Raw genomic sequence first — 27725 nt, forward strand, 5'->3', positions numbered from 1 at the left:
AATGATGTGTTTCTAGAATCGGCTACCAGTCCGTGCTGTCAGTGTTGAGGCGTGTCCAGCTCTTTGTGACCCCATGGACTGTATGTAGCCTGCAAGGCTCCTCTGCCCATGGAATTTTCCAGGCAAGAATACTGGAGTGGGGTGTCATTTCCTCCTCCAGGGGATCTTCCCAACCCAGGGGTTGAACCCACATCTCCTGCATTGGCAGGAGTACCACTTAGGAAGCCCCAGGATCTGCTACCACATTACATTAATGTATTGCTTTACTCTTCCACAAAAATCCTTCCATTCAGATTCATGTTTAGCCTCCCCAAATCCCCGTGAGGTAGAGAAAAGAAGGTACTGTTCTTTCTCATTTTACAGAAGAATAGGGCATTAACTCTATGCTGACATAATAATAAGTACTATGCAGAAGTGATTCTTAAAAATTCTTATGTAGATTATAGAATTTTGAATTATAGGTGGAGAAAGTACAATGTAAGCTTTTACCATCCAGCAGACTACTGGTCTTCTGCAGCTAACATTCAGCTGATTTTTAAAAAATTTATTTTATTGAAGTAAGGTGATGGCACCCCACTCCAGTACTCTAGCCTGGAAAATCCCATGGATGGAGGAGCTTGGTGGGCTGCAGTCATGGGGTCGCGAAGAGTCGGACACAACTGAGCGACTACTTTCACTTTTCACTTTCATGCTTTGGAGAAGGAAATGGCCACCCACTCTAGTGTTCTTGCCTGGAAAATCCCAGGAACGGGGGAGCCTGGTGGGCTGCCGTCTATGGGGTTGCACAGAGTCGGACACAACTGAAGCGACTTAGTAGCAGCAGTAGCATAGTTGATTTACAGTGTCGAGTTAATTGCTGTTATATAGCAATGTGATTCAGTTGTGTGTGTGTGTGTATATATACATTTTTTCATTTTCTTTTCCATTATGGCTTATCACAGAATACTGAACAGTATTCCTTGTGCTATACAGTAGGACCTTGTTGGTTTATCCATTCTGTGTATAATAGTGTCATCTGATAATCCCACTCCACCCCTCCACTTCCCTCCTCCCCCTTGACAACCACAAGCCTGTGCTCTGTGTCTATGAGTCTGTTTTTGTTTCATAAATATGTTCATTTGTGCCATATTTTAGATTCCCCATATAAGTGATATATGATATTTGTCTTTCTCTGTCTGACTTCACTTAGTATGATAATCTCTACGTCCATCCATGTTATTGTAAAAGGCATTATGTTATTCTTTTTTATGGCTGAGTAATATTCCATTGTGAGTTTCCCAGGTGGCACTAGTGATAAAGAACCCATCTGCCAATGCAGGAGACATAAGAAACCAGGGTTCAGTCCCTGGGTTGGGGAGATCCCCTGGAGGAGAGCATGGCAACCCACTCTAGTATTGCTGCCTAGAGAATCTCATGGACAGAGCAGCCTGGCAGGCTACAATCCATAGGGTTGCAAAGAGTTGGACACAACTGAAGTGACTTAGCATGCAGTACTCCATTATAGACATGTACTATATGTCCTTTTTATCCATTTATCTGTTGATGGACATTTTGGTTGTTTCCGTGTCTTGGCTATTGTACATAGTGTTGTTGTGAATATAGAGATGCATATATCTTTTTGAATTATAGAGTTGTCTGGATGTATGCTCAGGAGTGAGATTGCTGTATCATATGGCAACTATTTCTAGCTTTTTGAGGACCCTCCCTACTGTTTTTCATAGTGACTGTACCAATTTACAGCTGATTTTTAATGGGGTATATACCCATTTAAGATACACATATGTGCATTTATTTTTTCCAAAATAATCAAATATTTAATTCCCAAGAAAATGTACTTTTTATCTTTTGACAGTTTTGATCATGACTTTCCTTTGTTGATTGTGTTAAGATAATTGACAGAACACTTGGAGAAAGTGTTCTGAGATGAACCTAAAATCACCACCTCTTTCCCAACAACAGTTTATGGTACACTAAGGCTTGCAGGGTAATTTAAATTTTTTGTAAATATATGTCCACAAAGCAGTGAGTAATATGGAAAGGTGGATTTGTTAATGCAAATAAACTGCTAAATATACTATATACAGGCATTGTAAAGTGATAGAACCATGAAGGGCAGAAGCAGAGTGAACTGCAGACTAATCTCTGCATTGTGCAGGAAACAAGTGTCTCCCCTAGTGATATTAATGGAATATTGTAAGCTCATTTCAGGACCAAAATTTAAATTAAAAAGGGAGGAGGAGGTTATGGAGTAAAAGCTGTTGAAAAATCTCATTTTCAGCGAGTTTGAAAAAAAGTCATGAAGCAATTTAGTTTATTTTTTAAACATTCCCTGTAGTGTTGTGAAGCCCAAACAGCAGTTTTGAGCTAGTTCATAAAAACCAGAATGCAAAGACAAGGAGGAGAAACCAAATAGAAAACAAATAGGAAACTGTCCAATTTAATTGACCAGGCTGATTAAAATGAGAAACGTAAACACCCTCCCCAAATGAGAAAATGTTAGATGTACAAAGTCACTTCTTTTTAGATTCCCCTTAGAATGTTTGTAATCCATGAAACTATTTATGTTATTTAAAAAATAAAAACAAATGAAAAACTCAGTTCTTTTAATGAAGTTGTATAGTCAACTGAAGTTAAGTATGACATGTGAAAGTAATATAATTTCATTTAAATGTCCCTCCATGAATTTAGAGCTTCAGATTTTAACACAGTGACTCATTATCCATGATCTGCACAGTGTAAGATTATGCAGAAGTGATGAAGTTGTCTAAAACAGCTAGGTAAGGATAGCTGTGAAGATAAAATACGACATGGGACAGTCACTTAGTCTTCTAGCCATCTAGAAACAGATTGTTTTTCTTGTTAATGTATTAGTTTTTGGAAAAGAAAGATGCCATTTAAGACAATTTGTTTCATATCTTAGAGACTAAGAGTATTAGAAACCTTTTGGGAACATATATTTGTTTGTTCAATGAAAATAGTTTTCTCCTGCTTAGAAACATAATATAGATGGTAAAAAATAGGGTAAACTAGTTACGATAAAGTAACAAGCAACCTGGAAATCTCAGTGGCTTTAAAGCAACACAGATGTGTTTATCACTAATATTACATGTCCATCACATGTCAGCTGGACATTAATTAATATTTATTTAATATTTATATATTTATGGACACTCTTACTGCAGTTCCAAGATTGATTGAATAGCCATTCTCCAAAAACTTGTGAGCTGTTATGGCAGAGGTAGAAAGAGAAAAGACAAGAGTGTCTTAATGCAGGAAATTAAATACTCAGGCCTGAAACCGAGAAGTCACTTCCACTAACAATGCATTGGCCAGAACTAGTCAGATTAACCCAACAAACCAAAAAGAAATCAGGAAGTACAGCCATCCTTTTAAAGGAGATGGCCAGGTATATTTGGGAAGTAGCTCATACTGAAAATTAAATCAATCTAGGAATCTCTAAAGAAAACTTTGATCACTGAAAATTCTGCTACCCCAACAACAGTTGGTGAACTGCCTTCCAGAGAGTTATGTGTCTTTGAATATAGAGATAATACAAATATGGTTTTATGATCTACTTTTAACAGTAATATATCATGGAGATATTTTCCATTTTATTAAGAAATTCATCATTCTTTTTGATGGTTGCATAGTATTCTACCAAGTAAATGTGCATAATTGATGTTAATGAAAATTAAGGTTGTTTTTAGTTTCTTCATTATATACAACGCTGAAATTAACATCTTAGCACACTATCTCTGGATTTTTAGTGATAATTATTCAATTGCATGCATCCTCAGTCACTCAGTCATGTCCAACTCTTTGTGACCCTTTGGACCGTAGTCTACCAAGTTCCTCTGTCCATGGGATTTTCAGACAGGAATTCTAGAGTACGTTGCCATTTCCTCCCCCAGGGCATCATCCTGACCCAGGGATCAAACCCATGTGTTCTGCATTGCAGGCGGATTCTTTACCTGCTGAGCCATCCAGGAAGCCCTCTTCAGTTGCAACCAGTGGGAATTTATATTAGATGATATCAGTATTTTCAGGTTAGGTAAAAATTATAACATTATCCTGCAAAAGGGATATACTAATTGTACTAATTTATTCTATAACCTAAAGTCACTGAAAACATCTATTTCTTTACACTTTTGCCAACCGTATATAATTTCAGTATTTGCCAATGTAATAGGCTAGTATCTCACTTTCATATTTATTATTTGTTGTTGTTCAGTCGCTAAGTCACGTCTGACTTTGCAACCCCACAAACTGCAGCACGCCGGGCTTTCCTGTCCTTCACTAACTCCCAGAGTTTGCTCAAACTCATGTCAATGGCTGGAGATGCCCTGCACCTATCTCATTGTTTGTTGTCTCCTCCTCCTCTTGCCCTCAGTCCTTCCCAACATCAGGGTCTTTTCCAATGAGTCAGCTCTTCACATCAGATGTCCAGAGTATTAGAGCTTCAGCATCAGTCCTTCCAATGAATATTCAGGGTTGATTTACTTTAGGATTGATGGATTTGATCTCCTTGCTGTCCAAGGGACTCTCAAGAGTCTTCTCCAGCACCACAGTTTGAAAGCACCAATTCTTTGGCACTGAGCCTTCTTTAAGATCCAGTTCTCACATCTGTACATGACTACTGGAAAAACATTATATCTTTGACTATATGGACCTTTGTCAGCAAAGTGATGTCTCTGCTTTTTAATGCATTGACTAAGTTTGTCATAGCTTTTCTTCCAAGAGGTAAACATGTTTTAATTTTCTGGCTGCATTTACCATCCACAGTTATTTTAGAACCCAAGAAAATAAAATCTGTCACCGTTTCCACTTTTTCTTTCATCTATTTGTAATGAAGTAATGGAACCAGATGCCATGATATTATTTTTTGAGGTTGGGTTTTAAACCAGCCTTTTCACTCTTCTCTTTCATTCTCATCAAGAGGCCCTTTACTTCCTCTTCACTTTCTGCCATTAGAGTGCTGTCATCTGCATATCTGAGGTTGTTGGTATTTCTCCCTTATTAGAACAGTTGAAAATTTTTTCATATATTAGCTATTTGTATTTTTCTCCTCTAAATAATCTACTTGAGTACTTACCTCATTTTCTGTTGGAATGCTGTTTCCCACTGATTTTAGCATGATCTTCGTATATTAAAAATCAGACTGTTATTCATTCATTACATTCTGGTAGAGCATACTAACCAGCTTGTATTTTTATTGGGTTGGCATCACACTGTACAAAAGTTGCAAAATGTATTTAGTATCTCCCTTGATCTTAGGATAATAATATTTTGTCATATGTTACAAACATTTTTCATATTTATCCTGTGTATGACATTTTTTGCTATATAGAACTTCTACATTTTAGTAGTCAATCTTTATGGTTTCAGCTCTTGTACAATGCAAAAATCCTTCTCCACTCTAAAATTACAAAAATATTATCCCATGCTTTCTTATGGTATTTCTGTGGCTGTGCTTACTGTGCTTTTAACATTTTATATCCCTGAAGTTGTTTTGCTGTAAGGAGTCAGTCAGAGATACCACTTTATTTTTCAAGTGGCTCACTGACTTTGGAGAAGTTTCAGTGAATATCATGGAAAATGAACAGAGGAGGACATTGTAGGTTTCTTATTATTATTTGCATTTCAAATGACAAAGAGTGGAGTCCTTTAATTAGCATGCTCTAGAAGGAACTTCATGTTGATATGGAGCCTGGGTCTTGACTTACACTTGCCTTTTACTCCAGTGGTAATTTTTAAGTTCTTAAATATTTTTCTTTCTTGACTTCCATGACACGTACTGGTTTCTCTCCTGCCTCAACGTCAGCAGTGTGTTTCTGCAGCTTCTTTTTTCCTCTCCTGCTACTTTTCTTCAGCATTTATCTTAAACTCTTTTATCCCCTATCTTACTTCCTGCATGTTTTATATATACCTATTACCTTGGATACAAATTATTCTAAGACTGTGGAATAAACATGCCCCAAAAGGTGTTGACTATGTAAGTGTGGCACTGAACAGAGATCTGGGTTGAATGTTTATTTCAATGCCTTACGTACATCATGTGACTGTGATTGAAAGTTGCTCAGTCATGTTTGACACTTTGCAACCCCATGGAATAGTTCATGGAATTCTCCAGGCCAGTAGAGTGGGTAGCCATTCCTTTCTCCAGGAGATCTTCCCAACCCAGGGGTCGAGCCCAGGTCTCCCACATTGCAGGCAGATTCTTTACCAGCTGAGCCACCAGCTGAGAATATGACTAAAGACATCATTGAGTTAATTATTCGAGTACTTAGCCTATTTTTCCATTGCCATCCTTATTTGGTTTTTCTTTCTCTTTTGCTCTTTTGATTTCAGACTACTCTTTTTATATCAGGCGCTAAGGGGAGGTTGAGTCAGCCAATATCAGTGCAGCATCTGAAAATGTCCTTTCACTGGGTGTTCTCTCTGTCCCTTATATAAGTCAGATATATGTGTGCCGAATTTTGATTGTCCTCTCTTTAAACCATAGTCAGTCAGTTCAATTGCTCGGTTGTGTTCAGCTCTTTTCGACCCATGGACTGCAGCACACCAGGCTTTCCTGTCCTTCACTGTCTCCCGGAGTTTACCCAAGTTCATGTCCACTGAATTGTTGATGCCATCCAACCATCTCATCCTATGTCACCCCCTTCTTCTCCCACCTTCAATCTTTCCAAGCATCAGGGTCTTTTCCAATGAGTCAGTTCTTTGTATCAGGTGGCCAAAGGATTGGAGTTTCAGCTTCAGCATCAGTCCTTATGATTAATATTCAGGACTGATTTCCTTTAGGATGGACTGGTTGGATCTCCTTGCAGTCCAAGGGACTCTCAAGAGTCTTCTCCAACACCACAGTTCAAAAGCATCAATTCTTCTATGCTCAGCTTTCTTCACAGTCCAACTCTCACATCCATACACGACCACTGGAAAAACCATAGCTTTGACTAGACGGGCCTTTGTTGGTTGGCAAAGTAATGTCTCTGTTTTCTAATATGCTGTCTAGGTTAAATCTTAAATCAACCACAAATTTCTATTCATTCTATGTTACCATTTAACTTATTGTTAAGACTCTTTATTGTACAGACATACCTCATTTTATTGAGCTTCACCTAATTGCAGATAATGGGTTGTGGGTTTTTTTGCAAATTGAATGTTAGTGGCAATCCTGTTGGTCATATAATGGTTATTATTTTTTAGCAATAAAATATCTTTTAACTAAGCTGTGTGTATTGTTTTCTTGGACATAATGCTGTTGCACACTTAACAGTCCACAGTATAATGTTAACTTTTAGATTCACTGGGAAACCAAAAAACTTGTGTGACTCACTTTATTGTGAAATTTGCTTTACTGAGGTGGTCTGTAGCCAAACCCACAGTATCTCCAAGGTATGCTTGTATACCCATTATAACTTTCCAGTTCATCCCATCCCAGCCTCTCCTCAGGGTTCTGGTCGCAGCCACATAGTGATCTTTCTGCTCCTTGCTTTCCCTGCCCACCCCCCCACCCCGATCCTATATATTCTGTACATCATATCAGTTCAGTTCAGCCACTCAGTCATGTCTGACTCTTTGTGACCCCATGGACTGCAGCACACCAGGTTTCCCTGTCCATCACTATCTCCCAGAGCTTACTCAAACTCATGTCCATCGAGTCGGAGATGCCATCCAACCATCTCATCCTCTGTCGTCCCCTTCTCCTCCTGCCTTCAATCTTTCCCAGCATCAGGGTCATTTCCAATGAGTCAGTTCTTCACATCAGAAGGGCAAAGTATTGGTACATCATATCAAGTCTTCTTTTTAAATTTAATTTACTTTTAATGGTGCTGTTATGTCACCTGCCATCGAATCTTTTTCAGTGAACCCGTATCTTCAGATGGTGAGATTCAGATATTTTAGGTCAGTCAGGTAAGGAAATCTATCCTTCTGTAACTTCTGCATGAAAAAATTTGAAAGCTAATTCCATCTGTTGAGCTTGAAAAGCACCTATGAAACTTACAAAGGTAGGTGCAAAGTAGATGGCCAAGTATGAGACTATAGGTCGGGTCTCTGAACTGAACATAATTTGGGAATGTTCTTGGGGCCCCAGGAAGTATATGCTTCATGTTTGGATAGAGAAGAAGGCAACGAAAAAGAGCACAAGTGGCCAGAGGACTGCAAAGACAGAACAGGTGGTATCATCAGAACCCATGGAAGAGACAATCCAAAAATGACTCTTCCTACCCCTGAAGGACAAGGAAGAATACAAAACAGTTTGCACTAAGTGTAGCAATATGGGGAACATCAGTGAAATCAGCAAGAGTCAGTTCAGTGAGTTGATGGGGTGGAAGTCAGACTGAAAGGTAATGATGAGGGGTGACTAATTGCTAAAAAATTCAAGAGAGATTCCTGTGAAGCAAAGAAAGGAAGCATATTGTTTGCTTACTTAAGGTGGCAGAATCTTGAGCATGGTCAAATATTTCATTCAGTTCTTTCCTGCTGGTATTTTCTTAACTGTAAAGACATAGTTAACAATGTCCACTTTACCAAGTGGTTTAAGATGTGACTGACGCATAGCAGACCATCAGTATAAATATGTTAATCTCTCTTATCTTCTTCCCCTGTTTCAGTTCCACTGGGCCTTATTGTTGTATGCAAAGTAAAATCCAATGCAGTTAGTTACACTATAAATCCTTCATCTTTCTTACTAAGCTGCCATCTCTTGAGTATCTCTTTTTCTTTTTTAAAGTACAGTTGATTTACAATGTTGCGTTCGTTTCAGGTGTACTGGAAAGTGGTTCACTTATGCATATATAATCTTTTCAGATTCTTTTCCATTACAGGTTACTGCAAGATACTGAATATAATTCCCTGTGCTATACAGTGGGCTTCCCAGGTAGCTCAGATGGTAAAGTGTCTGCCTGCAGTGCAGGAGACCCGGGTTCGATCCGTGGGTCAGGAAGATCCCCTAGAGAAGGAAACAGAAACCCACTCCAGTACTCTTGGCTGGAGAATTCCATGCACAGAGGAGCCTGGTGTGCTCCAGTCCATGGGACTGCAAAGAGTTGGTCCTTGTTGTTTAATTTATATATAGTAGTGCATATCTGTTAATCCCCCAAAGTGAAAGTGTTAGTTGTTCAGTTATGTCCGACCCTTTGCAACCCCATGGACTGTAGCCTGCCAGGCTCCTCTGTCTATGGAATTCTATAGGCAAGAATACAGGAGTGGGTGTCCTCCCTTTTCCAGGGGATCTTCCCAACCCAAGGTTCAAACCCCTGTGTTGGCAGGTAGATTCTATAGCCCTGAGTCACCACGGAAGCCCAAAAGGAGGGGTAGGAAGGGGTGAATTAAGAATTTGGTATTAGCATGGGCTTTCTCGGTGACACAGATAGTAAGGAATCTGCCTGCAATGCAGGAGACCCGGTACATTCCCTGAGTCGGGAAGATTCCCTGGAAAAGGGAATGGCAACCCAGTCCAGTATTTTTGCCCAGGAAATCCCACAGACAGAGGAGCCTGTTGGGCTGCAGTCTATGGGGTCACAAGAGTTGGATATGACTTAGCAACTAAACAGCCACAAGCCCTCCCTTTTACCTTTGGTTACTACAGCTTGTTTTTCTATGTCTGTCTGTTCTCGTCTACAAATAGTTCATTCTCTTTAACAAATAATTCATTTTTTTTCTTTTTTTTTTAGATTTTGCAAATAAGTTATACCATACGATGTTTTTATCTGACCGACTTCTCTCAGTATAATAATCTCTAGATCTGTTCATGTTGCCGCACATGGCATTATTTCATTCTTTTTTATAGCTGAGTAATATTCCTCTTTAACGTCTGCTTTCCTAGCTGCTGGGCACATTGTATTGTATACAAGTATAATCTTAACTCATTATGTTGAACTGCCTTTTCAGCACAAACATTTGGAGAATAAATTCATTGCTTTTATACAAAGTATATCTGACTCTCCTGCCCTCTTTCCAGGTTGGCAATGGTTAACCAGGCAGCTGCTGCTGCTGCTGCTAAGTCGCATCAGTCGTGTCTGACTCTTCGCGACCCCATGGACTGAAGCCTACCAGGCTCCTCCACCCATGGGATTTTCCAGGCAAGAGTACTGGAGTGGGGTGCCATTGCCTTCTCCAACCAGGCAGCAGGTTCTATTAATAACAGAAAAGCAACATGAAAACAATAGGAATGGCAGTGGGGTTACGTTTGCAAAAGAAGGGCATTACATTTGGGCACAAAGAACTTTTGTTTGAAGCAGGTAATGACAGGAGTACTCACTGTTTTATTCCTAATCAATATTTTGGAGAGAACACAAGAGCTGATGTTAATCACTGTCTACAATGGGAAAGCACTGTCTGAACCACTGATCTAGAGAAATTAGCCATACAAGACTTCAGAGTTTGAATCTGGCTATTTTGCACTTGAGTTATTATACTGAGCATGACTTTTTCTTGGTACTGCGTGTATTTTTTCCTCTTTCACGGTGGCTTTGTGTCTGTCAGGTAAAAGGAGACTTAGATGGAGTGTACAGTCATCAAAGGGATGAAAGATGAATAAGCAGAGAGCTTTTTTTTTTTTTTTTTTTTTTTAAGCACCGTTAACTCAGTGGCATCTACCTCGGCCGTAGATGCACTTAACTGATTTCATTTTGATAATGCTGTAAGCTGAGCTCTGATAATTGCCTTCTGTAATTGGAACAAATTTATGATTATGCTAATTCATTCTCAGCCACCCAATATATGGAGGCTCAGCTCATCCATATCTGTCCCTGCATTTCCTTTGTAGATCATTACATGATTAGCCTTTCAATGTGGCTGATGGAAATATTTTTATTCTGAACAGATCTGGCTTCTCCAGTGGTCTGCGTCTGTTTGTGTCAGTGACCTGTGTATGCATTTCCAAACGGTATGCAACTCTGATACCAGCTTTTAAAACCAGTGATGATGTGAACGCTTTGAGTCTTTAATGCTTTAATCCTTACTAAGATGACTATTTTCTCAGCACTTGAGTATACAGTCCCTGGTAGTAAGGAACAGAAAAGGGGAACTGTTAATTAACATCCCCTCACCACCACTTTAAAACCTGATGTACAGGTTTTAAAACCAGAAATTGGTATGGAAGGAAATGTGAATGCAGAGACTGTTTTGAGTCTCTCTGAAAGCCAACTCTTTGTTGGTCTTTTTTGTTTTTATTTTAATGGCTGTTTTGAGTCTTTGTTGCTGCGTGCGAACTTTCCTTAGTTGTGGTGCGTGTTCAGGCACACGTGCTTCTCATTGTGGTGGCTTTTCTTGTTGCAGACCATGGGCTGTAGGCAAGCAGGTTTTCAGTAGGCGTGGCACGCGCGACATGTGGGATCTTCCCAGACCAGGAATCCAACCTGTGTCCCCTGCATTGGCAGGTGGATTCCTAACCACTGGACCACCAGGAGAGTTCCCGAAGGCCAACTCTTTGTAATCGTGTTAAAGAGTTCTTCCCATCCTAAAATAATCCTTTAAAATGAACAGGCAAATGATACTATGTTATAGGTCGCTCATTCAGATAGCCAATGCAGTTTTCAAAGCTTAAGAAGCTTTGGAAGCATCTCCAAGGTATTGCTATATCAAAGGTTCAAAACCAGAATTCCTTTTCCCCTAGCAGGTGAGAGAGAGCAAATGTAGAATTAGCAACGAACAAGATCCATTCCACGAGGGAGAGCATAGCTGAAAAGCTAATGGTAGCACACACCTCCTTTATGAATCATCTTTTGATTGCACATCTCTTCCCATTCTCGTTTTTATGCTTCATCTGTTCAGTGTTGTCTTTTCCCTCTGATCATCATTCCTGTAAATGCTTTACATTAATGTAAACATGTCTCATTTCTCACTCATGACAGTGTTACAGTTTCAATAAACAGTTGATCAGGGTGTTTACTTTCCCAGAGACCATTTACCTGTCAAAATGAATTTTTTAAAAAATAACATGAGGCTGCACTTGACTTTCATAACTGAAACGGGAAGTTAAAGGACAACACTGATCTGACTAGAGACACAGAGCGTCAGAACCTAACATTCTCTCATCAGAATTCAGGCTTCTGCAGAGGAGCTCTTGTCTGTCGTTTCATTCAGCATCCGAGAGCGTGATTCTGTCTTCGATCATTAGGTTTCTCTCACTTCACAATTAAGCTGGATTTCTACTTCCTTTTGTGATGCATAATCAGATAAGTGGAGCTAAATGGCAGAAAGTGCAGAGTAGGAGGCTTTAAAGTCAATCTATCCAGCCTGGAAAGAAAAGGAAGACAAAAAGGGGAAACACGAGAGTACTGTTATAAATAACTTGAAGGAAATAGTCTCGAGGAGACAGGAGAGGACAGGTGACATCTAATCAGAAAGCAGCAAAAGGAGTGATGGCCTAAACTGGGATGAGAAGGTAATTGGCTCCGTTCTGAGGCGAGGCATGTCACCTATGGTAATAGTTACGTCCCAGTTAAGACTTCCTTTAGAATGCCAAGCCGGATCACGGGAAATGTTAAGGAGCCAGCCTTCATGTGATCAGCAAGACAAGAAAATGGCTGATGTTTTGTGGCAGGAAGCTGCTTTGAAAGCTACAACTTCTAGTTGAACCATTTTCCAAGTTTGTTGCTTTAGGTGAATCCTGTAGTCTGTAAAATGGGAAGAATAAGATATTTTCTGCCTGCCTTGGGACTGTCATGAGGATCAAATGAGATAAAGTATTGGCTAGCAGTGTTTGCTTTTGAGCATAAAGACAGTGACCATCACCTCTGTGAGTTCCTTTGTCTTCTCTTCATGGTCACAAGACGGCTGCCTTAGCTTCACAATTGCATCCGTGCCCAACCAAATAAAAGACCTGAAACACCTATCCCTTTTCTTAGGAAAGCTATTTGCTAAATATTATAAGTTAATTTCCTAATTATTTATTTCCTGTAAGTCACCCAACATTGGCCTTCTGAAGTATTTTAAGACTGCAGGATATTATCACAAAGATTTCATGGACTATTTTCATGCATTTCTGCCCATTGCCCCAAAGCAAAACCAAACACCAGATAACTGGGAGAGGACTACCCTAAGTTCTGAATAGCTATATAGGGACAAATATTAAGTTTGAATAAGTTTTATATGTTAAAATAGTGCTGGCTACATTCTGAACATCTTGACATGTTAATATAACCAGAATGTGTGCATTCAAATAAGAGCTGGCCTTTAAATCAACCGTCTGGGAGACAATATATGTATTTAACAGTGTTGCTTTTGTGAAGATATTTTTTGCATACCCCTGTCCTTAGGGATGATCATAAAATCCCCAAATATGTTTTCAAAATCATCTTCAGTGGTGTCAATCCACTGTATTTCAATGTAATTTTGCAAATAACATGGGATCATTCCACTCAAATCTGGAAAATAAGATGGATAACTAAATACAGTGATTAAAAGCAAGATTTGAAGTCAAAACTTAGATTTAAATTCTGGTTCTACCATTAAAAAATTATATATATATATGTGTGTATGTGTATATATATATATATATATATATATATATATTTTGGACAAAGTACTTAACATCCTTGTTATTTGCAAAATGGAGATGGTAAAAATGGAGTCCACCTCATAGACACATTTTAAGAGTGAAATTAATGAACTTACGTACAGGGTTTAAAGGAGTATTTGGCGTGTGTGTGTGTGAAGTTGCTTCAGTCGTGTCTGACTCTTTGTGACCCCATGGACTGTACCCCGCCAGGCTCATCTGTCTATGGGATTCTCTAGGCAAAATTACTGGAGTGGGTTGCCATGCCCTCCTCCAGGGGCTCTTCCCAACCCAGGAATCAAACCCATATCTGTTTATGTCTCTTGTATTGGCAGGCAAGTTCTTTAACACTTGCATCACCTGGGAAGCCCACTTGGAACAGAATATACAAGAAATGCTAGGTCTCATTGTTTTAGACTGGGAAATATTCATTTGATCAAAATTCATGATGTGACTTAATGAGAAATGTAGTGGTTGACCAGTATGCTAGGTGTGGAAGTCAAGGCCTCCCCCAGGGTCCTCTGGAACCCTTCTTTACCTCTGCCTGGCCCCCTCCTCTCCACCCCTGTGTCCTTGGGTGCCATATCCGTTTACCCCCACCTGTAACTGGAATACATGCTCCAGCCTTCTCATTTTCTCACAAAAATCCAATCATGCTTGTTATTTGGTAAGATGGCAACTTACCAAAAAGTTTGGGAGGTTATATAGGGAATGCCCACACTGCAAATGACTGTGACTTTCCAGTGTTTCCCTGGCTGGACCTCTCATAGCCACTAGTGAGCTGTCTGTCAGACAAGGTTGCCTTCCTAAGCCATCCTTAGTTGTAGTGGGGAGAAAAACCATTTATTACTCTTACATAACTCATACCTTGAGCAAATACATGAAATTCAATATGAGACCCTATGGAGCCATTATGAAATATTAGTGGTTCCCAGAATATATTTAAGAACAACTACACTCAAAATGTCTCTCTTCCATTTCATATCTAGACTCCATTCTGGGATTTAAAGCAAAAAATAATATCCCCTTCCTTGGCCCAATCCCTGAAATGCAGTTTGAAGTTGTATGTGTGTATGTATAATCACACCAGTCTCTAAACTTGCATTTATGTTAATTCAGACTAAAAGCTTTATTCAACAGATGCTATTGAATATCCTCAAAATAAGGTTGTATGCAAGTTATAGGAAGATTTAAAATATTGTTTTTGTTCTTAACGAACTTGCCACTTAAGATGACCCCTAGGCAACAAGTAGATGAATTGAGAAGCTTCTAAAATCAGAAATCTGAGATTACATCTTTAAGAACAGCTCAATTTTACATTTCCTCTAGCAAATCTCAAGAGGACTGGAATTGGGGGGATAAGAACACTTGGCAAAAGTGAACGTGTTCATCGTTCAGTTGTATCCAACTCTTTGCGACCCCATAGACTGTAACCCACCAGGCTCCTCTGTGCATAGAGTTCTCCCAGCAAGAATTCCAGAGTGGGTAAGCTATTCCCTTCTCCAGGGAATCTTCCCAACTGAGGGATCAAACCTGGGTCTCCTGCATTGTAGGCAGATTCTTTACTATCTGAGCCACCAGGGAAGCTGAGGGGATAAGAACACTTGGTAGATGATACCAACTCATAGCCCTCATTGGCATTTTCTATGGGATGTGAAGGAAGAGAGAGTTCCAGGATGATGCTATCTAGGATTCAAAGGACAACAGGCTTGGGATCCTGCATGGGAAGAGAGCTAGCCTGTTAAAGTGCCTTTCTCTTTCTAGTCTAGATTTTACACTTTTAGATGATTAATAACAGCACTCACCTTCTCCTGCTCTTATGGAATATTAAGAACAAGAACAGGAGCATTACAATCTGACATGCTTTCTGATGGAAATAAACCTTTAGGTGTAAAGTTTATCTGTATAAATATACAGGATATCTGACAAAAGGTCAGAAGAGGCGAAATGTCAAGACTCATGCAAACATTTTCAAATGTGACCCAGCTCTCAGATAAGCTGATCACCCATGAAGCATCGATCCATCCCTCTTCCAAAGGAGGCAGCCTCCCCGTTCAATTACACTATGCTGCCTATTGTTGCAGAAATTTATAGGGTTGTCAGTTACATCCCTTCTCTCCCCAGTTAACCAGAATGACGGATCAGGAACTCGCTGTCTGGCATGAAATCTTAAGTGTCTTTGAAGGTCTGTTTATCCAGATTTGTTTATAAACTAGAAAAATTTACAAACTGCAGGCCATCTGCACATAACACTATGTTAATGAACTCATGTGTCCTGCAAATCCATAAGCTCATTACCTCTAAATAACTGGTTTCTTCACACACTCCTAACTGGGATTATCCATCTAAGCTAAATAAGAAGAAAAAAAAAATTTTGTCTCTGAAGATGTGAATGCCTTGCACCTTCCAGAATGTTAAGTCTTTCTGTCAAAGAGCTGATCTGTTAGCATGAGATCATTTGGATCAGTGATTTAAAAAAAAAAAAAAATGTCCATTAGCCTCAGGGTGGTCAATGTATTGATTCCATACAGCTAATTTGAAAATGTGTATTGCTTTTGTTAAGAGCTTAATTAGGGCTTTGTTGGCAACTGCTTGTAAAATAATTTCTGAATTTAATACTCATGCCCTCATGATACTTGTAGAATACTGTATTTAAGTTCAAAAATTTTTAGATGATTGGCAGTCATTTCTATGAGAAAGCATTGACAGTGGCCCATGATACATATGAACCAGAGCATTCTTGAATGATGGGGGAAGCCGACTCACTGAGAGGAGTTAAATTCAGTGAAGTCTTCATTGTGGTGGCGCTCCCAAGAGGTCAGGCAGCTCTTCTGTTATGGTATCTGGAAATGAGAGAATGAAGAGTGCATTTCCATGCAGTTTATGGATGTGTATTGTTTGATCCTCACAATATACTTCGTAATGTGTGAGTCATTATGTTAGAATTAAGAAATAGTCCATTAAGATACACAGCCCTGGCTTCTCAAGCAAGATGGAAGATCTGGTTACGTGGATAGCAAGGAGATCAGACCAATCAATCTTAAAGGAAATTGACCCTGAAGACTCATCGGAAGGACTGATGCTGAAGCTCCAATATTTTGACCACCTGATGTGAAGAGCTGACTCATGGGAAAAGACCTGATGCTGGGAAAGATTTAAAGCAAGAGAAGAGGGCAACAGAGGATGAAATGGTTGGATGGCATCACCAACTCAGTGGACATGAACTTGGGCGAGCTCTAGGAGATGGTTGAGGGACCGGGAGGCCTGGCGTGCTATAGTCCGTGGGGTTGCAAAGAGTCAGACACAGCTTAGCAGCTGAACAACTGGTTATACTGGTCACCGTAGTCTGAACTGCACAAGTCTTGGAATCTGCATTTTGTCACCAGCAGCACCGGGTCCCCATACATCCTGACACTGAAGCTATGTACTGCATAAATGTGAAGATCGCTGTGATGCATTGAAAGCAAAAAAGATTTTAAAGCAAAAATGAGTTCACACTCATTTTTCACTGCACTATCATTGTTAATTTTTTAAAATACTCATGTCTCTATCTAAAGTGGGAAAAAAACAAAAGGAGACAGAAAAATGATAACATGCTTTAAGAAAAATGAGAGTGAGCTCATCTCTTCGAGGGAATGAGGAATAGGCCCTTGTCTTTAATATGCAAACAACGTGCGTGGATGTCTTGCACCCAGCGCCTCTTCAGTAATTTATGTTACTTCCCTGGCCCCCAGGAACATTCGAGTTTGCAACTGCTGCTGTAGGAAATGCTTTTTTATTTTTTTCTATTATCTTATTTATTAAACTATTCTGCATTAGGAGCACTTAGCTCATCAAAAATGTTTTAACATTTCTCTAAGTGACAAAAGCATAAATCCAAGAGCAATTCATCACTTTTATAAGCCCAGAAAATACCAGACTGATTTTCTCATAAAGATCCTGCCATTGGTTAAATGGATAAACGATTAGTGTACGAATAAAAAACAGCCCTGCAGTTAGTGGCAGTAACGTGCCCATTGTTTGTAGACATAATTGGATTGATGGACCTCAGTCATGACACTGTAAACACCAATTATGCTGGAATGTATATATCCTAAGGTACCTCATTTGTCCTATATATATTTTTTGGTTTTCAAGCTGTGTTCTGGGGAAACGAAGTAGCAGACCATTGTAAATGTTCACAGTACATGTGGGTGGATGAGGGTAGATTGTATGGCAAGGGTCAACTTATAATTTATGGTACAGGTGTGCTGAACATCTCCATGCGGTCTGGCTTTTTTTTAATTTATTAATTTTTTTTTTGGTCATGCTGGGGTTTTCATTGCCGTGTGCAGGCCTTCTCTGGTTGTGGCGGGCAGGGGCTACTCTTTACTTGCTGCACAGGGATGGCTACAATTACTGCGGCAGCTTCTCTCGTTGCAGAACGCAGGTTCTAGGCATGCAGGCTCTGCATAAACACACACATATTGTTTTTCAGATTCTTTTCCCACATAGGTTATTATTATACAATATAGAGTATAGTCCCCTGTGGTATACAGGTTTGATTTTTTTTTTTAAGTCCCCAGTCATGTCTGACTCTTTGTGACCCCATGAACTATTTATTATATATATATATAGATAGAAAGATACAGATATATATAGCGTGTGTGTATCTGTTATTCCCAAACTCCTAATTTGTCCATTCCCCCCTTTCCCCTTTGGTAACCCTAAGTTTGTTTTCTATGTCTGTGAGTCTATTTCTGTTTTGTATATAAAGTTCATTTGTATCTTTTTTTAAAATTTCTACATGTAAGTGATATCATAAGATAGATATATATATATGATCATATATCATATACCATATGATCAGATAAGCTTTAATTGGAGGAAGCAGTCTATGGCTAAATATAAATTTGAATACTACTGTGCTATGTAAGTAAAAGACTTTTATAAGCTAATGTAGTTGTTTTTCAGATTAATAAAGACCTTTTCCTTTATGCGCCACAGTTAACCACCAGGAAGAAAAAGAAAAAACAGCCGCCCCAAGTCTTTTTTCAAAACCTCCGCAGCATATTGCATTTTCTTCCAATCATTTTTGAAGAATATGTATGTTTGTGATTTCTTTTTTTGTTGTTTTTACAAATTTATGATTGCACTAAACACACAGTTTTGTAGTTTGTTTCATGCATTATGAGCACTTTTAGTATTTTCACTAGTTGAAATCATGACCTTTAGTGCTATACAATATTAAATTGAATTATTGAATCATTTATTTAAATAGAGCTCTGCCATACTGTTTTTTCTCTTTCTTTCTTTTTTGCAACTAAAAATAGTTTATTGTGTTTAAATCCTTGTTTGTAGCCCCAATAATCTTCTTTGGCGAATTCTTGAGATCACAATTACAAGAACAAAAGGCTTACTATCTTTAAGCCTGTTAGATGGAGATAATATTAGGAAGAAAATTAAAGCAGAACACAAGGAGTGAGGGGACTTTGCTCCTATATTAGAGAAGGGTTGTCAGGCAAGACCTCTCTAAGGAGGCAGAATTTGATTAGAGACCTGAATGAAAGGTGGGGTTGAGCCTTAGGGACACTCGCAGGCGAGGCCTTCCGGGCAGAGGAAGCAGCAGGTGTTAAGGCCCTGAGGTAGGAACTTGCTTTGAGTTTTCTAGAACAGGAAGGAGTCCAGTAGGGCTGGAGTAGAGTGCACAGAGGTTACTTGGGGAATCTAAGATGGGAAATTAACTAGGGGGCAGACCAAGAAGGACTTTCTTAGCCACGGTAAGGATGTGCAGTTTTGTTCTTAGTGGAGTTCAAAGCTGTAGAACAATTTGGACCCAGAAAAGGATATGACCTAATCCCTCCATGGGGAATCCACTATGGAGGCAGGAATGGAAGCAACAGACAGACCACAGTTAAGAGGCTATTAGTGTCTTCCAGAAAGGAGATAATCACAGAGCAGCAATAGCAGAAATGCCTGGTACTCTGTAAGTTCAATTAAAGAAATACCGTATGTGTGTGTGTCCCTGTGTACATCTGTGTCATTTTCATCTTCGTTCTTTGGGTAGGAATAATGTCATTATATTGTTGTTCACCTTTTTTTTAGTGGTATAGAATATTTATTGAGTTGTTTAATTAGTGTGTGTTTTTTCCATCTTATTTTGGATGACATTTTATCATCAACTGATACGAGAGCATGAGTGATTCAGATCATAACCCTCAGATCATCAGATTATTACCATTTTATACATCAAATCTGTGGCAAATATTTTCCTCATGTGTTGACCACTTCATTTTGTGCGTGAGGTATTTTATATAAGTTTTTAATTTGGAACCAGACCTCTGGTAATGATTGTGGTTTTAATTTCCTCTGGGCCCAGATTTGCTTTGGAAAGCTTTCTTTGATTTCCAGGTGCTGGGCCTACTTTGGTTTCTGTTTTGAGGGCCACTGTCCCCAGGGTCATTTCCTCACTAGAAATGATTTACTTATGGACCATGGCCAGACTTTCCCAACTTCCTGACCAGGTGTTTGCAGGGGGAAGGATGGAAAAAGAAGATGACTTCAGGTGGAGACAGGAGGGAAGGGCTTTGTAGGCGCTAGAAATGGAAAGGGTTGGAAATTAACAATCAGAAAACCAAACAGTTTGCACTCAGAATTTCTGAACCAGGAGGAGAGTGGAGTGGAACCAGAGTTCCCCAGACCCACTTTAAGCTGACCAATTTGTTCTCTCCAGTGACACAGCAGTGATGGTGGTTTAAAAAACCCAATCCAGTTGGCTTAACAAAAATAAATGTTTTATCACAGATATTGCCGACAACTCTTACTTTCTGGTGGCAATGTGGATTTACTTCTTTTCTTATAAATTTATTTCTTCGGCTGTTCTGGGTCTTAGTTGCAGCATGCGGGACTTTTTTAGCCACATGATGTGGGATCTTCCCTGACCAGGGATTGAACCCAGGCCCCCTGTGTTGGGAGCACAGAGTCTTAGCCACTGGACCACCAGGGAAGTTCCTAGATTTACTTGTTTCCACCTTAACCATTAACTGTAAGGTCCATGAAAGAAAAGGTTATGCTGGTTTTGTTTATGTCACTTTATTCAACTCTCAGGATGACCTCTGATGTTCAGTAAATGTTGGAATATTTATACTTGAATGAATGAATGGCTGGAACATATGCAGTGTTACTGGGGAGTGGAGGATATTTTGTAATGGGCTGGTGGTCAGATTGTTTTAAAATTGGCTCCACTGCCCTGCTTCGTTAAACAGAGCAGTGCTTTTGGACATCATTAGTTTTTATACCCAAGGCTGGCACATGGTGATGCCTTGAGGAGCTGCTGGGGTTGAAGCTAGCTTGCCTCCTTACTTCATGGTCCTGCACCATGTTGCTTTTTTAGCTCTTGTACATGTTTTAAAGCAGTTCTCAGATCTCTCTTGGCTATTTTGGCATCGTTTTCTTTTCTAAAACTCCTCCTCATCTAGGACTGATTTTGGATTGACTGATGACTTTTGGTATTCTATACGCTCATTCTTGGGATGGTTCTTGGGATAAATATTAAAGTATCAGTATAGGTTTTCTTCTGGTAAATAAATCCCTTTTAATGGGAGCCAAAAATATTTATTAAACCAAATTGCTAACAGGTGTCACTTGATTATTGGCAATAAATTATAATTGTTTACATTTAGAGATGAAATGAGACATCTTCCAAAGCCAGCTTTCAATTATCTGTGTTAGCAGTGGGCAGGGTACGTGAAAAGAACCCGGATGCATGTATTTACGTGTGAGGTCTTTTTGGTGTAGTGACTGCTTTCTTGGTTAAATTACAGTTTTGATGTGTCTGTTAAATTCCTGTGTATAACATATAATGAAAACTAGAGCTAAATGGTTCTTGTCAAACAGGAGCTGTGTATGGTGCTACCAAGATGGCACAGGAGAGTGGAGATGTTGTTTAGATGTAGAAGCAGAAGGCAGCATGGGGAAGGCAGGCAGCTGGATTGGGGAAGCTTGGTCTGCTTGATGAATTAGGGGATGTAGGGACGGTGTGCCCCAGCTTCTGGGAGGATGAAGATCCAGGGAGCAGAAGGTCCCATATGTGGCTTCCTCAAGTGTCCAGGGAAAGAGTACTTTCAGCCAAGGATAGGTTTAAGGTGGAACTGGAAAGAGAGAAATAGACACTCTAGGAGCAAGCCAGAGGAAACAAACCAGAGATGGGACTAGTCTATACTCAGAGGATGTGAAAAGTGAGGTCCTTTGGAAGGGAGGCTGGGGCTTAAATGAGTCGGGTATCTGATCTGACCTAAACATCTGTTAAATCACTAAGGAGTGACATAAATGATCACCAAATAAACATATCCCTGAAACCGGGGAACACTGAGATCTGAGTTTCATTTCTGTGTTTCTGATTACCCAAATCTATGTTGTTGTTGCTTAAATGCAAAAAATATGAGCTTCAAACCTTGTCTGACAACATAATACCCTCTCTGCACAGAGTCCAAGCTCTACCTATACGTGTTGCTTTTTCTGATCTCCATTTTGGGCCAGTTATTGGAGTATCATCATCATCAGAATTGTAACCTGATGAAATATAATGAAATGACCTAATTACAGTCTTTTATTGCATTTTTAGAAAATAGGTCAAAGTCAATAGGATGCTTATATTCTTTTCCCACCTCCAGTTTATTAACTGGAGTATTCATGTCCTGAATATACCAAATGAATGAAAAGGATGGTGTATGGAATAAAGATGTTTGGGAACGCATGTAAGAATTAAAGATATTAAAATTTAAAAAATAAAAAGCTAAAAAAAAATGATACCATTAAAAAAAATAAAAATAAAAAGATAGCATTCGTGTTGCCATTCTTTGTGTTACGTACATCTCTCTCCCATATGCTCTAACCACTCATTTTCTGATTCCAGGAAAGTTTGTATGTGTGTTTATGTGTGTGTGTGTGTGTTTAATGACTTGTAAACATTCCTGACTTCCGATAGGTGGAATGGCTGAAAAATGAGGAGCCCATAGACTCTGAACAAGATGAGCACATCGACACCAGGGCGGACCACAACCTCATCATCCGGCAGGCGCGGCTCTCAGACTCCGGGAATTACACTTGCATGGCGGCCAACATCGTAGCCAAGAGGAGGAGCCTGTCAGCCACAGTGGTGGTTTATGGTAAGACCAGCCCAAAGGCCCGGAGTGGATAGAGAGGATAGAAAGCAGAGGGGTAGAGGGAGGTGCATTTCCTTAGAACTTGCTGTGTCTAGCACTGAAAGGACTACGGCAGGTTTCTATTACAGCGCCATCTCCTGCCTCAGCCCATTGGTAGGTGAGGCCTATAGCCGTGAATGTATTTGCTCTTTCATCCAAGATTAGACTTCCAGGGGACAGTGAGTGACATTGTCAATCTATTTTCAAAAGAATTTTAAAAGGCCTTTCTTTGCCTCCATTGTGTTTACATTTGAAAAGAATCAGAGCAACTTCCGCTTCCCACTCTTCCCAAACCCAACATCCACCCCATCCTCCCCAGACTTGGCTATTCGCAGTTCCTCTTCTGGCATATGAAATCCGCCAAAAACAAACATGACTATTTGCTGAATAGCTCAGGTAATGCATAAGTGAAATTCCCGGCTATTGAAGTAAGCACTCCCTTCCATAATAGAAGAGCCCTGGGATTGACGTTTGAAGCACTGAAAGTTAATAGAAATTCAGATGCTGGTATTTTCTTCTTCTCCTCTGGAATTGCAAGTGCTGTAGAGATATGTTGATGACTTCTTCCTCTGGTTCATCATTTCCTTGCAAAGCAGATTCTCTGTGTCCCTCCTATGGTCTACAGAAGCATAGACTGGGAGGTGCAGACTAGATCAGCCCCACGGTTGCCACACAGTGGGGCAGCCGGTGAGGGTCCCACCAGTCTCTTGGTCCCTGGATGCCCAACTCACAACACCTGGCAAGTGGCTTGCACATAGTAGGCAATCAGTAAAAACCTCTTTCCTTTCTTTTTTTTTTTTTCTTCTCCCCTCCCCATTTTTCTCTCTCAGTGAATGGAGGCTGGTCTTCCTGGACAGAGTGGTCAGCCTGCAATGTTCCCTGTGGGAGAGGATGGCAGAAACGTTCCCGGACCTGCACCAACCCAGCTCCTCTCAATGGTGGAGCCTTTTGTGAGGGAATGTCAGTGCAGAAAATAACCTGCACTGCTCTCTGTCCTGGTGAGATATGCATAGATTTCCTTACCCCTTCTCATCCACCACCATGATTGAGCTGGTGTGACACGTTCAGTAGAACCTACCTTCCCAAAGTCAGCATCTTCCAAGTTCTTAGAAAGGAGGCTTTGTCCAGAGTACTGACGTGAAACTCATTGTAATAGCAAGAACATGAATGAAATACCTCTATGTGGGGGCATAGTATTTCTCTTCTTACTCAGATTACCCTAGACACGCAACATCAGTAAGCCAAATGTTTTTATGTATTTTTATACTACCAGTGTTTGATTGGGCTAAGCCATGCCCTTCTCTCCTTGGGTTCTCCCATTGTGTAGCATTCATCTGTATAATAAGGTGTAGTGAATTGCCTTTGAGCACAAAACAGGTACCAAATACTTGACCTTTTATCATCAGTCACCATTCAACTAACCTCATCAGGTTTACCTTTGCATTTAAGACAGTGCAATTGGCAGAGACTGCATCACAGCCATTTCTATTTTACATTTGGGCTATGATTGCCTTCCTTTCTGAATAGAGGCTTCATTTACCAAATATGGCTTTTGCAAGTTCTTTTGCTCATCTTACTGGCTGTAACCCAGTTTATACAATGAGAAATAGATGAGCCAGAAGATGACTTTCTGAATGGGAAGCGTATCCTCCCACTGAGAAATAAATGGATCCTGGGTCTCACACGCATGATTCAACATTAAGTCCAAGGACACGGGACCAGAGTCTTGTGTCTTTAAAATTGCAAATCTCGTGCCACTCAAAGCTAAGGCGAGGCTTTTGCCAGTTGCCTGTGCTTGGAGTTTCATTTTGAATTTGTATTCAGTGCACATTTATTGAGTGCTTACTATGTGCAGGTACTGTGCAAGACACATTTACACAAGCAATGTCCTTTAGTTTTGTGCCGTGAATTATATGATTCCCCAGTTGACAGAAATAGTAAAGTCAGGCGAAGTGCTCGATTAGGGTGGCTCAGCCAAAATGTTGACAGAACCAACACAAGGACTCAGATATTTTGCTTCAAATTTAGTATTTTTATTTTACCCTCTACTGGGCTCCCCAGGTGGTTCAGTGGTAAACGATCTGCCTGCTGATGGAGAAGACACAGGTTCAATCCCTGGATCAGGAAGATCCCCTGGAGAAGGAAAGGGCAACCCACTCCAGTATTCTTGCCTGGGAAATCTCATGGACAGAGGAGCCTGGCGGACTACAGTCCGTGGGGTCACAAAGAGTCAGACACGACTGAACAGCTGAGCACGCACATGCTGTTGACTAGCTGCTCTAGATTAAAAATGGCAATATCTTCAATAACCCACATAAGCACGGTTGGCCTATTCCTAGGAGGTAGTGAAACAATTGCTTCCAACAGCTGCCATAATCTCTAGGGTTGTTTTTTAGTGGAATTAAGTTCAGTTTGTTCGTTTCTACATACAGCAGCAATCTATGACCCAAGAAATTCTATTTATGTAAGTCTTGGTATCTTGGGGCTTGGCTGACCTGTTTTTGTTTAATGCTATCAATATATATGGGTTTAACTTTTTTATTATTGAGGGGCTTTTAGGACTTAAAGAGCATTTATTCTACTTTCTGTTCTAAACTATCAACCCACAAGGAAGTAGTGATTACTAGTGGTTCTTGCACAGAGTGTATCTGTCCCTCTAAGATGCACTTGGGCATAAAAGATGGGGAAAGAATGGATAATGACATGATTAGCTAACCTGAGGGTACGGGTAATTCACATGTTTGCCCAAATTCAGTAATTGGTCTCATCCTGCAACAGCAAGAGAATTACACCACTGCTGTTGTTCGCCTATCTCCTTAGGAAAGAAACCATGGAGAGAAGATAAACAGATATAGTATTTTCTTTCTGTGGTGGTGGTGATTTCTTGAAAATCCAGCTCTAAGAACCACAGTGGCCTTGGAGTGAGTCTCCTGACAGCTGTCAGATGCAGTCTAACGTTGGCTCCCTCTGTTTCCCTTTGAAGTGGACGGGAGCTGGGAAGTGTGGAGTGAGTGGTCGGTCTGCAGCCCAGAGTGCGAGCATCTGCGGATCCGAGAATGCACAGCCCCTGCCCCGAGAAACGGGGGCAAATTCTGCGAAGGTCTAAGCCAGGAATCTGAGAACTGCACAGACGGCCTTTGCATCCTAGGTAAGACCTTACAGTACACATCTTCTGTGTCTGTCCGTCATAGGAAAAGATGCTGTGATAATGCCAGGACCATTGATTCAGTGAAACCAGTTCCCAGAAAACAAAATCCCCCAGAGCGAAAAGAAAGCAGGTGGAAAGTGTCAAAGAACAGACAAATAGGTCACTTTAAACATTGTTACCACTGTCCGTTCTGCCCAGGCATATATTTACTGTGAAGGTAACTAGATATGGTTGGGAGAGAAATGATGTAGGCAAATGTGTTAGACTTTGGGGCTTAGCAGTTCTTTTCTCATAGGGGCCAATGTTTTTAGGTTTGGTGAAATTCCAATCTGGATCATCGTAGGCTTGTATTTCTCCCAAGAATTTTACCAGACTCTAAAGCATTTCATAATCCTCAGAGACCACGGGACGTGCAGTGTGACCAAGGGACACGCGTGGTGGCTGTTACCTTACAGATGGGGGGAAGTACGGCACTGAGGAGGTGTCTGGGTCTGTCTCAAATTGGTCTGGCATGGCCCAAAATAGAATGCCCATTTCAGAACTTCCAAGCCTTTGCGTTATTCCTGAGGTTATAACTTCTTCAAGTGACTGTCTGCCTGGGTATGAAACCATGGGGGGATCAAATAGAACCACACAGAGGTGAGTTTTAATTTGGTGGTGTCCCTTACTAGCTTTGTGATCTAGGGGAAGTCACTCAACTGCTTAACTTCTATGAATTGTACCAAAAGTACCCAAAAAGTGCCTATTTTTTGGTTATCTTCTGGGCCCAGTATTAAAAGAATATATTTTGAATATTTCATGGCACAGAATAGGTGCTTGATAAATAGCAATCCCTTCTCCGCTTGCCCATTCAGATGTGCTAAAGGGTATATTGATTTTTCTTAGATCGTTCAAAAACAGGAGATTCGAGGCATACCTATTCTTTAGAAATAGGTTGCCTTCTAGGATGATATCCAGCAAAAAATAATGTAGTTCAATAATTTGTCATCTTTTCAGGAATATGTGTCACTTTTTATTTAGGAAGATTATAGTATGAAGGAGGCATCTAAGTTGTATTTATTTTTCTGTGTCAATATGACTAGCTATGCTTGAAAGCAAGCCTCTACAAACAGTTATATTTTCAAAATAAGTCGAAATGGTTAATGAATTAGTTTAAAATGATCAGTACGTTGAAACAAGCGTTACCTCGTAGCCCCATAATTCCTTTACTTGCCCAGTTCAAGTTCTGAGTAATCTGCCTATGTCAGATACAGTGCAAAGGTCTGTAATTAAAGAGAACCAAATCTCGGGTGTCCCTGGTGGCTAGTAAAGATAGTAAAGAATCTGCCTACAATGCAGAAGACCTGGGTTCAGTTCCTGGGTCAGGACGATCCCCTGGGGAAGGGAATGACTACTCCCTATAGTATTCTTGCCTGGAGAATCCCATGGACAGAGAAGCCTGGCAGGCTGCAGTCCATAGGGTCGCAAAGATTCAGAGAAGACTAAGCGACTAACACTTTCACTTTTCACCCACCAGTCTCAGTAGTGAGAGGGCCTTGCTCTCTAGTAAATATACCATCACAATCAAGATAGACAACATTGCCTTTCCTCCCCAAAGTATGCTTGCACTCTTTTGCAGTCATTTCTTTCCCCTACCCCTAAGCACTACTTTTCTGCTTTCTTTCTGTTGTCATAATGCGTTTGACATTCCCTCATTCTGCTGCACCTATCGGTAATTAACTTTTTAGTTTTGTTAAGTAGCGTTCCACTTTATGGATCTACCACAATGTCCTTATCCTTTCACCAGATGATAGGCGTAGAGTTGCTTCCATCTGGGGGCTCCTATGAACAAAGCTGCTATGAACCCTTGTGTACAGACCTTGTGTGGACATGTATTTTCATTTCTTTTGGGTAA

General features: G+C 40.2%; 1 protein-coding gene and 1 non-coding gene across 8 annotated transcripts in view; one reads left to right on the forward strand and one right to left on the reverse strand.

Annotated features, from left to right (window-relative positions):
- Nucleotides 1-27725, forward strand: part of UNC5D (unc-5 netrin receptor D) — a 638805-nt gene that overhangs the window by 490805 nt on the left and 120275 nt on the right. For 4 of the 7 annotated variants that reach the window (XM_004021770.5, XM_042241215.1, XM_042241214.1 and 1 more), the window contains exons 5-7: nucleotides 22467-22647; nucleotides 23514-23681; nucleotides 25667-25831. In XM_004021770.5, the coding sequence (XP_004021819.1) occupies nucleotides 22467-22647; nucleotides 23514-23681; nucleotides 25667-25831 (514 nt within the window). The remainder of the gene's footprint in view (nucleotides 1-22466; nucleotides 22648-23513; nucleotides 23682-25666; nucleotides 25832-27725) is intronic. The other 3 variants (XM_042241216.1, XM_042241218.1, XM_042241217.1) reach the window with 1 other exon arrangement.
- Nucleotides 20414-20486, reverse strand: TRNAG-CCC (transfer RNA glycine (anticodon CCC)). Its single transcript has one exon. It is a non-coding gene; the product is annotated as a tRNA-Gly (tRNA).

The sequence above is a fragment of the Ovis aries genome, chromosome 26, assembly GCF_016772045.2.
Source record: "Ovis aries strain OAR_USU_Benz2616 breed Rambouillet chromosome 26, ARS-UI_Ramb_v3.0, whole genome shotgun sequence".
In the NCBI taxonomy this organism is placed as follows: Eukaryota; Metazoa; Chordata; class Mammalia; order Artiodactyla; family Bovidae; genus Ovis; species Ovis aries.